Source organism: Epinephelus moara, chromosome 19 (assembly GCF_006386435.1).
Source record: "Epinephelus moara isolate mb chromosome 19, YSFRI_EMoa_1.0, whole genome shotgun sequence".
Taxonomy (NCBI): Eukaryota; Metazoa; Chordata; class Actinopteri; order Perciformes; family Serranidae; genus Epinephelus; species Epinephelus moara.
The window spans coordinates 41,709,065-41,720,678 of NC_065524.1; the positions used below are offsets into that span (position 1 = coordinate 41,709,065).

The 11,614-nt window shown below is 46.7% G+C and overlaps 2 protein-coding genes across 7 annotated transcripts in view; both read left to right on the forward strand.

Moving 5' to 3' along the window:
- The first annotated feature begins 6,640 nt into the window (after window positions 1–6,640).
- Window positions 6,641–11,614, forward strand: part of LOC126406270 (echinoderm microtubule-associated protein-like 4) — a 49,840-nt gene continuing 44,866 nt past the window's right edge. The window contains exon 1 of the mRNA XM_050070423.1: window positions 6,641–7,376. Within this exon, the coding sequence (XP_049926380.1) occupies window positions 7,352–7,376 (25 nt within the window). The 5' untranslated portion in view covers window positions 6,641–7,351. The remainder of the gene's footprint in view (window positions 7,377–11,614) is intronic.
- LOC126406269 (zinc finger CCCH domain-containing protein 13-like) lies at window positions 7,745–11,580 on the forward strand. 6 transcript variants are annotated; one of them, XM_050070419.1, is made up of 5 exons: window positions 7,745–9,538; window positions 9,645–10,516; window positions 10,800–10,959; window positions 11,008–11,073; window positions 11,150–11,580. In XM_050070419.1, the coding sequence occupies exons 1-2, from the start codon at window positions 8,293–8,295 to the stop codon at window positions 10,241–10,243; spliced, it is 1,845 nt and encodes a 614-aa protein (XP_049926376.1). In that variant the 5' UTR covers window positions 7,745–8,292; the 3' UTR covers window positions 10,244–10,516; window positions 10,800–10,959; window positions 11,008–11,073; window positions 11,150–11,580. The 6 variants fall into 6 exon arrangements, with proteins under 6 accessions (XP_049926376.1, XP_049926375.1, XP_049926377.1 ...); XM_050070418.1 differs by having other exon boundaries at window positions 11,008–11,580; XM_050070420.1 differs by having other exon boundaries at window positions 10,800–11,043; window positions 11,508–11,562.

Genomic DNA, 11,614 nt, shown 5'->3' on the forward strand with positions numbered 1-11,614 from the left:
AGCTACCTTAAAAGACTGTGGTATATAGCCTGCTAATAAGGATATATTGATCATATCTAATATATGAGTGTTAACTAAAGGAAAGACCTCCTTAAGTAGCCTAGTTGGGATGGGGTCTAAGAGACACGTTGATGATTTAGATGAAGAAATCACTGCAGTCAGTTCTTGAAGAGAAATTTAGAATATCAGTGATGTATTATAGAAAAGTGATTTATCTTTTCATAAATGACAAAAGGCACATCTGCCTCATTTTCGCTGTGGTATCGTGATACTACTCAGAACCATGATATTTTCACTGGTATCGTACAGTGGGTCCCAATTTTGGTACCGTGACAACACTAATCTGGAGGGGGTTCATCTGCAAAAACTAATGAAAAACTAAACAACGATATTCGGTATTCGGTACTCAGTATCCGGCCAAGCGTTTAATATTATTCGGCTTTGGCCACAAATTTTCATTTTGGTGCATCCCTAAAAAACGATTAATGCGCCGCACGGCACGGCGTGTATGTAAGTTCCTGTGCTGGAAAAGCACCGTGAATGCACCTGTGTTATCAGCAGCAGCAAGCGTGTGACGTGTGTGGATCAATAATATGTGGAGCGAGCGATTGAGAACATGGCCGAAAGGCAGCCTTTGGTTGAGAAGAAAGGTAGGAGAACTTCAGTCATCTGGAAACATTTTTGCTTCAAGTTGACAGACGTCGAGCAAAAGTAAATTGTTTGCAAAGTTTGTCACGCTGTCGTGTCTACCCCCAAGGCAACACGACCAACTTATTCAATCATTTAAAGTTCAGCCATAAAGTGGGCTATGACCAGGTGATAAAGGAGCAAAAAAGTTTAAGCTTGTCAGCCAGCGCCACTGCAACACAGTCCTCCATTAACAACACTCTTTACAATGCCGTCCCATATCCCTCCACCTCTCGCAGACATCAAGAGATAACGGAGGCTGTGACATTTATGCTAGCGAAGGACATGTGCCCCATCAGTACCGTAAGCAACCCAGGATTCAAGACACTTGTTTGTTTGGCCGTGTTATTAGTGTTTTTTGCATGTTGTAAATTTTGCAAGTTGTGCAGGAGTGCAAGTAGATTGGGTATTTATTTTTATTTATTGTTTTCATTGCTATTATTATTTTAATTTACTATTATTATTTTTCTTTTTCTTTTACTTGTTTACTTGTTACTAATTTATTTCTGGCTGTTCTTTTAAAGCTATAGTTGGTCATGTTGGAGAGCTAGCAAGATTTGAAAGCGGCACCTCCTCTAAGCTCCACCCCCTCCTCCCCTCCTGTCAGTGCTCCGTCCAAAGCCACGAGCCCAGACATGCCTGAACGCGCATCATGAGTCAGCAGAGCAGAGGAGAGCCGAGTAAAATAACAAATCCCCCCGAAGCAAACAAATAATTACCTGTCCAACAGAAAGACAGCAACCTCTGCATCACTTTTCAGGCCCTTCAGCTCCCTCAGTTGTCTCCACCGTTCAAAAGCTGCACCGATGTTGACGTCTGGTTTGTCCTCTCGCTTTATCCAAAGCCTTTTTCGTCGCAGCCTTTTCTGCCTCCGACTTTCTTTTCTCAGCCTGTTTAGCGGGGCGAGCCGTTACAAGTAACGCTGGAAGTGGTACTTTTGGCTGCATTTTCTCTGCCATTGTTCAGCAAACTCCTGCTAACTCGGTATTTCTGCTGAGGAGTGTGCTGAATATTTCCGGCAACGGTGACACGTGATGAGTGCACGCAGGGAGGAGGGAGGGAGGGACGGAGGGGGGCTCGGGCAGGACGAGACATGAAGGCATCTGATTGGTTCTTTCCATTCGCACCGAATGGCAGGGATTGGTCAGAGTTTTTACAGGCCTGCAGCTGCCACAGACGTCTGATTTTTTTCATTCCTTTTTCTGAACACATTATGTATTGACTCCTCTCAGGATGAAGGACCATTTTACCCAGTATAACAAGTGTTTCTGAACAGGATTACCAACTATGGCTTTAAGTTATATTTAAAGTTGAGTTTTGGTGGTTCCATAAATACTCAAGTTTTGAAATCAATGAATAATCGTGTTTATTAATCGTGATTTCAATATCAAAATAATCGTGATTATTATTTTTGCCATAATTGTCCAGCCCTAGTCTGTACCGATCTCTAGTGGTCTGTAGTGGTCTGCACTGGTCTGTACCACTCTGTACTGGTCTGTAGTGGTCTGGTCTGGTCTGGTCTGGTCTGTAGTGCTCTGTACAGGCCTGTAGTGGTCTGTACTGGTCTGTGGTGGTGTGTACTAGTCTTTACTGGTCTGGTCTGTAGTGCTCTGTACAGGCCTGTAGTGGTCTGTTCTGGTCTGTGGTGGTGTGTTGTGAACCTGACCCGTGTGTTTACTTGTGAACAGATGGTGGGGATCTACCTGGCCCGGACGCTGATCTCCGACATCGAGAAGGTCAAATTCAGCTACTGAAACGACGATTACGGGGGTGCAGTCCCCTGACGCCGGGGGCGTGGCCTCTGCAAGGTGTTACTGGACCAAGTTCCCTCCATCAGACGTGCCTTCTTCTTCTTCTTCTTCTTCTTCTTCTTCTTCTTTCTCTGTGTCTGTCTTCAGCCGCCTTTGGCTAACCTTGTGACGTTGTGTTGGACCTCTGAGAACGTTCTGTTGATTATGTCACAGGTCATGAGACCAACGAGCTTCTGCACCAAATTGCCTTTTCTACTGTTCATCAGACCAGAGTGACCTTTGACCTGCTCAATGTCCAGTGCCTCCTTCATCATCACCATCATTGTCATTAAAATCATCGTCATCATCATCACCATGCTCAGGTTTCTGCTCCGTTTACAGGAGGAGTTAATCAATGACTGAACTGATCAGTTGATCATTAAAATGTGATCAATAACTGATCGTGCAATCATTGACGTAGTTTCAGATGAATAAGTGGAAGGGGGCAGGGCCAACGACAGTCAGAATCAGCGTTTATGAAATAAAATGGTGGACTGTTCCTTTGAACACTTTCTGCTTCAGGTCATATGATCACATGTTTAAATTTTATTGACACTGGATTCATGTTAACGAGCTCTGAATGAATAATGTTTCTTTTGTTAAAATGTTTTGTATGAATAAAGTTTTCAGGATGTTTGAGCCAATCAGAACAAACTGTCACTGTTTCTTCTTCTCTGTTCATCAGTTATCCATCATTGATTATTGGTTATTGATCCTTGATCACTGATTATTGGGTATTGATCCTTGATCCCTGATTATTGATCAGTTTTATTTTGAAGGGACTGATTGTTGTTTTATAAAGTGAATATTTGTTTTTTTTATATTGGTCTAAATAAAGTTTGGTCTGAAACAGTTTGTATGTAAATGTTTGATTATTGATCTGATTAGTCTGATTGATTACAGTCTATAAACAGTAATGACATCGAGTTTCTTCTCTGAGTTTAAGTTTGGATTTGACTTCCTGTCAGTGTGAAATATAAACGAACGCTGTGATGTCACATCTTTGGATTTTATTATTTTCATTTGACTTAATCATCAGTGACATAAATGATTTGATGATGTTGACGTGTCAGAAGAGCTTCATCATTTAACAGCATCATCATCATTGTTCTTTATCGTCAACTGGTCACCATGACGACAGCTGAGTGAGTGATGTCATCACCAGTCAATAGGCTCGCTGGATACGACACAGACCTGCACAGATTCAGTCACCTCACAATGCATGCTGGGTACTTTTGTGTCCGACTTCATCCCGACTCGCTCTGAGGTCACACAAAAGTGGCGGCAGCCGCAGTTTTTGGACCCAGAGCATGATGGGAAATGCCTGGCTGTCACCTGATCTGACAAGTGATTGGTTCAGATGTTGTTTTATATTTGTTTTTTATTTTAATTGAATTTCAGAGATTTAAATTTGATTTGATTTTAAGTTTTATTCTGTTGAAACATGTCACTGATCACAGACTGAATCTATTCATCATAGACTAAACAGTCTGATGGACATTCGTGTGCTCATTATTTAAGTATTAAATATCAATCTTAAACTAACATCTGTACACTGTACAGACTGTACCTGACTGTACCTGATTATATCTGACTGTACCTGACTATCTGATTGTAGCTGACTGTATCTTACTGTGTCTGACTGTACGTGACTGTACCTGATTATATCTGACTGTACCTGATTATATCTGACTGTACCTGACTATCTGATTGTAGCTGACTGTATCTTACTGTATCTGACTGTACGTGACTGTACGCGACTGTACGCGACTGACTGTATCTGACTGTACCTGTCTGTACCTGTCTGTATCTGACTGTACCTGTCTGTGTCTGACTGTACCTGTCTGTGTCTGGCTGTATCTGACTGTACCTGTCTGTATCTGACTGTACCTGTCTGTCTGACTGTGTCTGACTGTATCTGACTGTACCTGTCTGTATCTGACTGTACCTGTCTGTGTCTGACTGTGTCTGACTGTACCTGACTGACTGACTGACCATACCTGACTGTATCTGATTTTACCAGATTGTACCTGACTGTACCCGACAGTACCTGACTGTATGACTGTAGCTGACTGTATCTAACTGTATCTGACTGTACCTGATTATATCTGACTGTACCTGACTATCTGATTGTAGCTGACTGTATCTTACTGTGTCTGACTGTACGTGACTGTACGCGACTGACTGTATCTGACTGTACCTGTCTGTATCTGACTGTACCTGTCTGTGTCTGACTGTACCTGTCTGTGTCTGACTGTATCTGACTGTACCTGTCTGTATCTGACTGACTGACCATACCTGACTGTATCTGATTTTACCAGATTGTACCTGACTGTACCCGACAATACCTGACTGTATGACTGTAGCTGACTGTATCTAACTGTATCTGACTGTAACTGATTGTACCCGACTGTACCTGACTGTATCTGACTTTACCAGATTGTACCTGACTGTATCTCACTGTACCTGACTGTATGACTGTGTCTGACTGTACCTGACTGTACCTGACTGTATCTGACTGTACCTCACTGTATGACTGTACCTGACTGTATCTGACTGCATCTGACTGTACCTCACTGTACCTGACTGTATGACTGTGTCTGACTGTACCTAACTGGATCTGACTGTACCTGACTGTCTGACTGTACCTCACTGTACCTGTCTGTATGACTGTACCTGACTGTATCTGACTGTACCTGTCTATGTCTGACTGTGTCTGACTGTACCTGACTGACTGACCATACCTGACTGTATCTGACTTTGCCAGATTGTACCTGACTGTATCCGACGGTACCTGACTGTATGACTGTACCTGACTGTATCTAACTGTATCTGACTGTAATTGATTGTACCTGACTGTGTCTGACTGTACCTGACTGTATCTAACTGTATCTGACTGTAATTGATTGTACCTGACTGTACCCGACGGTACCTAACTGTATGACTGTACCTGACTGTATCTAACTGTATCTGACTGTAATTGATTGTACCTGACTGTATCTCACTGTACCTGACTGTATCTGACTTTACCAGATTGTACCTGACTGTATGACTGTAACTGACTGTACCTGACTGGATCTGACTGTGTCTGACTGGATCTGACTGTGTCTGACTGTACCTGACTGTATCTGATTATATCTGACTGTATCTGATTGTACCTGACTGTACCTGATTATATCTGACTGTACCTGACTATCTGATTGTAGCAGACTGTATCTGGCTGTGTCTGACTGTGTCTGACTGCACCTGACTATCTGATTGTAGCTGACTGTATCTTACTGTGTCTGACTGTACGTGACCGTACTTGACTGACTGTGTCTGACTGTACCTGACTGACTGACCATGCCTGACTGTATCTGACTTTACCAGATTGTACCTGACTGTACCCGAAGGTACCTGACTGTATGACTGTAGCTGACTGTACGACTGTATGACTGTACCTGACTGTATCTAACTGTATTTGACTGTAACTGATTGTACCCGACTGTATCTCACTGTACCTGACTGTATGACTGTGTCTGACTGTACCTGACTGGATCTGACTGTATCTGACTGTACCTGACTGTATCTGCTTGTAGCAGACTGTGTCTGACTGCACTTGACTGTATCTGATTGTCGCTGACTGTATCTGACTGTGTCTGACTGCACTTGACTGTATCTGATTGTCGCTGACTGTATCTGACTGTACCTGACTGTATCTGATTGCCGCTGACTGTATCTGACGGTATTTGTCATAGGCCTAATTAAAACAAACTAATTTATGAGTGATAACAGGCTCAGATCTGACAGGAAGTCAGTGTTTCTGTCACTTCCTGTTCAGACTAAAGGCTTCTGGAAACCGTCCCTGATCATCATCTCCACCCTGGCTGATGACGCACAGATACAAGGCTTGTTTGAGATGAACTGCGCCTGGCCTGAAAAGTAGACGAGAGCAGGCGGCCGCAGCGGGGGCGGTGACAAAAAGACGCAGTGAAGTCGGATAGTTTCCCGACAGTTTGCAGCAGCCTTCAGTCCGTACAGGAAGTCACAGACACACTAACATCCTGTCTGGAATGATGTCAATTCATTAAAAAAGTGATCAGACCCATATATCAGTTTGTTTTCAGTCTCCAGTTGTTTTAATTATGATAGATTAATTTATTAAAATGCTTTACAGGTGATCTGTAGTTTATGTTCATGGTTTATCCTCCATTTGACATGAACTCTCCTGTAAATCAGCATGATATCAGTTTGACCTGTCCCCTCAACTACACAGGCTGAATACACTGTGCTTGAATATAAGGTTAATATTTTCAGAGGAAAAAAAAACGCCGAACGCCGGTGATCGAATCTGCGCAGGCCTGGCTCATCTCCAACGAGTCTACTGTCAGGTACAGCACTGGTGAGTTTGAATTGAATAAACTTTATGCGTTTGTGTTTGTGATGACGTAGAGTGACCGCCGGGGGGCGCCGCAGCTCCTCAGCTGAGAGACTGAAACCTGACTCCCCCATCTGTGTCTCTGTCTGTAACAGCCCCCCCTTCCTCCTTCTCCTCCTCCTCCTCCTCCGGGGGAAGCGCGCGCTGCCAGAGCAGGCGGAGTCGGAAACGCGCAGCAGCGTCGGTCCGTCGTGTCTGCGGCTCCGCGGCTTCTCTCGGTGTCTGTGTCGGATCCTCCGGGAGCGGCTTCTTCTTCTAGCCCGCAGGAAAGCGGTGGATATTTGGCCTCACGGACGGACGGACAGGGCGGCAGCGCGGCGGGGATAGACCCGGCTCGGCTCGGCTCGGCTCGCCTCCTCCTCCCCTCGCTGCGGTGGAAAAACCCGGACGGAGGCCCGCAGTGTGCGCTCAGCCTCCCGCAGGCCTCCGGCCCGGACTCCCGCTTTTGTCCCGGAAAATGGACGGATTCACCGGCAGCTTAGGTAAGTCCCACCCGCCGCTCGCGCCCCGAGCACCGCCCGGTCACCTGTCCGTGCAGCGGCCGCACGGTGAGAGCCGCATGCGCCTCCGGCGGCTTTACACGTGTCACTGCTGTATTTATCAGACAGAGTCTGCACCGCCCCTCCGGCGGCTGCAGGGCCGCAAAACAAACGGCTCCTCCTGAGACGACGGAGCGGGATGTGTGTGTGGGGGGGGAGAACCACACACAATGTGTGTGTTACTGTGTGTTATTGTGTGTGTGTCTGTGTCTGTGTCTGTGTGTGTGTGTGTGTCTGTGGACTCTGATCTGTAGAACAAAGACTCAGGAAATGATTTATTTGTCCTCCGTCCTCTGTGTGTGTTTCAGGAAGTAGTCTCTGCCGCTGGTTGTAGTTTATAAACTGATGAATCTCATTAAGATCTGATAATCAATAAACATCAGACTCACTTTGACAGGTACAGACACAGAGACGGGTACAGTCACAAGGCGGGTACAGTCACAGAGACGGGTACAGACACAGATACAGGTACAGACACAGAGACGGGTACAGTCACAGAGACGGGTACAGTCACAGAGACGGGTACAGACACAGATACAGGTACAGACACAGAGACAGGTATAGACACAAGGCGGGTACAGTCACAGAGACGGGTACAGACACAGAGACGGGTGCAGTCACAGACACAGAGACAGGTACAGAGACAGGTACAGATACAGGAACAGATACAGACACAGAGACAGGTACAGACACAGACAGGTACAGACACAGAGACATGAACAGATACAGGAACAGATACAGACACAGAGACAGGTGCAGAGACAGACAGGTACAGATAAACAGACAGGTACAGACACAGAGACGGGTATAGTCATAGAGACGGGTACAGACACAGAGACGGGTAAAGTCACAGAGACAGATGCAGTCACAGAGACAGGTACAGACACAGATACAGATACAGACACAGACACTGGTACAGTCACAGAGACAGGTACAGACACAGAGACAGGTACAAACACAGAGACAGGTGCAGTCACAGAGACAGGTACAGTCAATGAGACAGGTACAGACACAGAGACGGGTACAGTCACAGAGACAGGTACAGACACAGAGACGGGTACAGACACAGAGATGGGTACAGTCACAGAGACGGGTACAGACACATGCAGGTACAGTCACAGAGACGGGTACAGAGACAGGGACAGTCACAGAGACAGATACAGTCACAGAGACAGGTACAGACACAGAGACAGGTACACACACAGACACAGAGACAGGTACAATCACAGAGACGGGTACAGACACAGAGACAGGTACAGAGACAGGTGCAGACATTGTCACAGAGACAGGTACAGACACAGACAGGTACAGTAACAGAGACATGTACAGTCACAGAGACAGGTACAGACACATAGAAAGGTACAGTCACAGAGACAGGTACAGAGACAGGTACAGACACAAAGACAGGTACAGACACAGAGACAGGTACAGACACAGAGACGGGTACAGTCACAGACACAGGTACAGTCACAGAGACAGGTACAGAGACAGGTACAGACACAAAGACAGATACAGACACAAAGACAGGTACAGACACAGAGACAGGGACAGACACAGAGACAGGTACAGTCACAGAGACGGGTACAGACACAGAGACAGGGACAGACACAGAGACAGGTACAGTCACAGAGACAGATACAGTCACAGAGACGGGAAGAGACACAGAGACAGGTACAGACACAGAGACAGGTACAGTCACAGAGACAGGTACAGACACAGAGATGGGAAGAGACACAGAGACAGGTACAGTCACAGAGACGGGAAGAGACACAGAGACAGGTACAGACACACAGACGGGTACAGTCAGAGACGGGTACAGTCAGAGACACGTACAGTCACAGACAGGTACAGACACAGAGACAGGTACAGACACAGAGACGGGTACAGACACAGAGACGGGTACAGTCAGAGACAGGTACAGTCACAGACAGGTACAGAGACAGGTACAGACACAGAGACGGGTACAGACACAGAGACGGGTACAGTCACAGAGACGGGTACAGTCACAGAGACAGGTACAGACACAGAGACGAGTACAGTCACAGAGACAGATACAGACACAGAGACGAGTACAGTCACAGAGACAGGTACAGACACAGAGACGAGTACAGTCACAGAGACAGGTACAGTCACAGAGACGGGTACAGACACAGACAGGTACAGTCACAGACACAGGAAGAGACACAGAGACAGGTACAGACACAGAGACAGGTACAGACACAGAGACGGGTACAGACACAGAGACGGGTACAGACACAAAGACGGGTACAGACACAGAGACGGGTACAGTCACAGAGACAGGTACAGTCACAGAGACAGGTAAAGACACAGACAGGTACAGTAACAGAGACAGGTACAGTCACAGAGATAGGTACAGACATTGTCACAGAGACAGGTACAGTCACAGACACAGAGACAGGTACAGTCACAGAGACAGGTACAGTAACAGAGACAGGTACAGTCACAGAGATAGGTACAGACATTGTCACAGAGACAGGTACAGTCACAGACACAGAGACAGGTACAGACACAGAGAGTGGTACAGACACAGAGACAGGTACATTGTCACAGGGACAGGTACAGACACAGAGACAGGTACATTGTCACAGAGACAGGTACAGACACAGAGACAGGTACATTGTCACAGAGACAGGTACAGACACAGAGACAGGTACAGGCACAGAGACAGGTACACACACAGACACAGAGACAGGTACAATCACAGAGACGGGTACAGACACACAGACAGACACAGAGACAGGTGCAGACATTGTCACAGAGACAGGTACAGACACAGACAAGTACAGTAACAGAGACATGTACAGTCACAGAGACAGGTACAGTCACAGAGACAGGTACAGACACAAAGACAGGTACAGACACAAAGACAGGTACAGACACAGAGACAGGGACAGACACAGAGACAGATACAGTCACAGAGACGGGAAGAGACACACAGACAGGTACAGTCACAGAGACGGGTACAGTCACAGAGACGGGTACAGACACAGAGACAGATACAGACACACAGACGGGTACAGTCACAGACACACAGACGGGTACAGTCACAGACACAGAGACAGGTACAATCACAGAGACGGGTACAGACACAGAGACAGGTACAGTCACAGAGACAGGTACAGTCACAGAGACAGGGACAGACACAGAGACAGATACAGTCACAGAGACGGGAAGAGACCACAGAGACAGATACAGTCACAGAGACGGGAAGAGACACACAGACAGGTACAGTCACAGAGACGGGTACAGTCACAGAGACGGGTACAGACACAGAGACAGATACAGACACACAGACGGGTACAGTCACAGACACACAGACGGGTACAGTGACAGACACAGAGACAGGTACAATCACAGGGACGGGTACAGACACACAGACAGACACAGAGACAGGTGCAGACATTGTCACAGAGACAGGTACAGACACAGACAGGTACAGTAACAGAGACATGTACAGTCACAGAGACAGGTACAGTCACAGAGACAGGTACAGTCACAGAGACAGGTACAGAGAAAGGTACAGACACAAAGACAGGTACAGACACAGAGACAGGTACAGACACAGAGACAGGTACAGTCACAGAGACAGGTACAGAGACAGGTACAGACACAAAGACAGGTACAGACACAGAGACAGGGACAGACACAGAGACAGGTACAGTCACAGAGACGGGTACAGACACAGACGGGTACAGACACAGAGACAGGGACAGACACAGAGACGGGTACAGACACAGAGACGGGAAGAGACACACAGACAGGTACAGACACAGAGACAGGTACAGACACAGACAGGTACAGTCACAGAGACAGGTACAGACACAGAGACAGGTACAGACACAAAGACAGGTACAGACACAGAGACAGGGACAGACACAGAGACAGGTACAGACACAGAGACAGGTACAGTCACAGAGACAGGTACAGTCACAGAGACGGGTACAGACACAGAGACAGGGACAGACACAGAGACAGATACAGTCACAGAGACGGGAAGAGACACACAGACAGGTACAGTCACAGAGACGGGTACAGTCACAGAGACGGGTACAGACACAGAGACAGATACAGACACACAGACGGGTACAGTCACAGACACACAGACGGGTACAGTCACAGACACAGAGACAGGTACAATCACAGAGACGGGTACAGACACA

Excerpts from the sequence above, each read along its gene's own strand:
- LOC126406269 (XM_050070417.1), top strand. The coding sequence starts at position 8,293 with ATGCAGTCACAGAGACAGGTACAGACACAGATACAGATACAGACACAG. Across the intron at positions 9,539-9,644 it reads AGGTACAGACACAGAGACGA|GTACAGACACAGAGACGGGT; the intron begins GTACAGTCACAG and ends ACACAGAGACAG.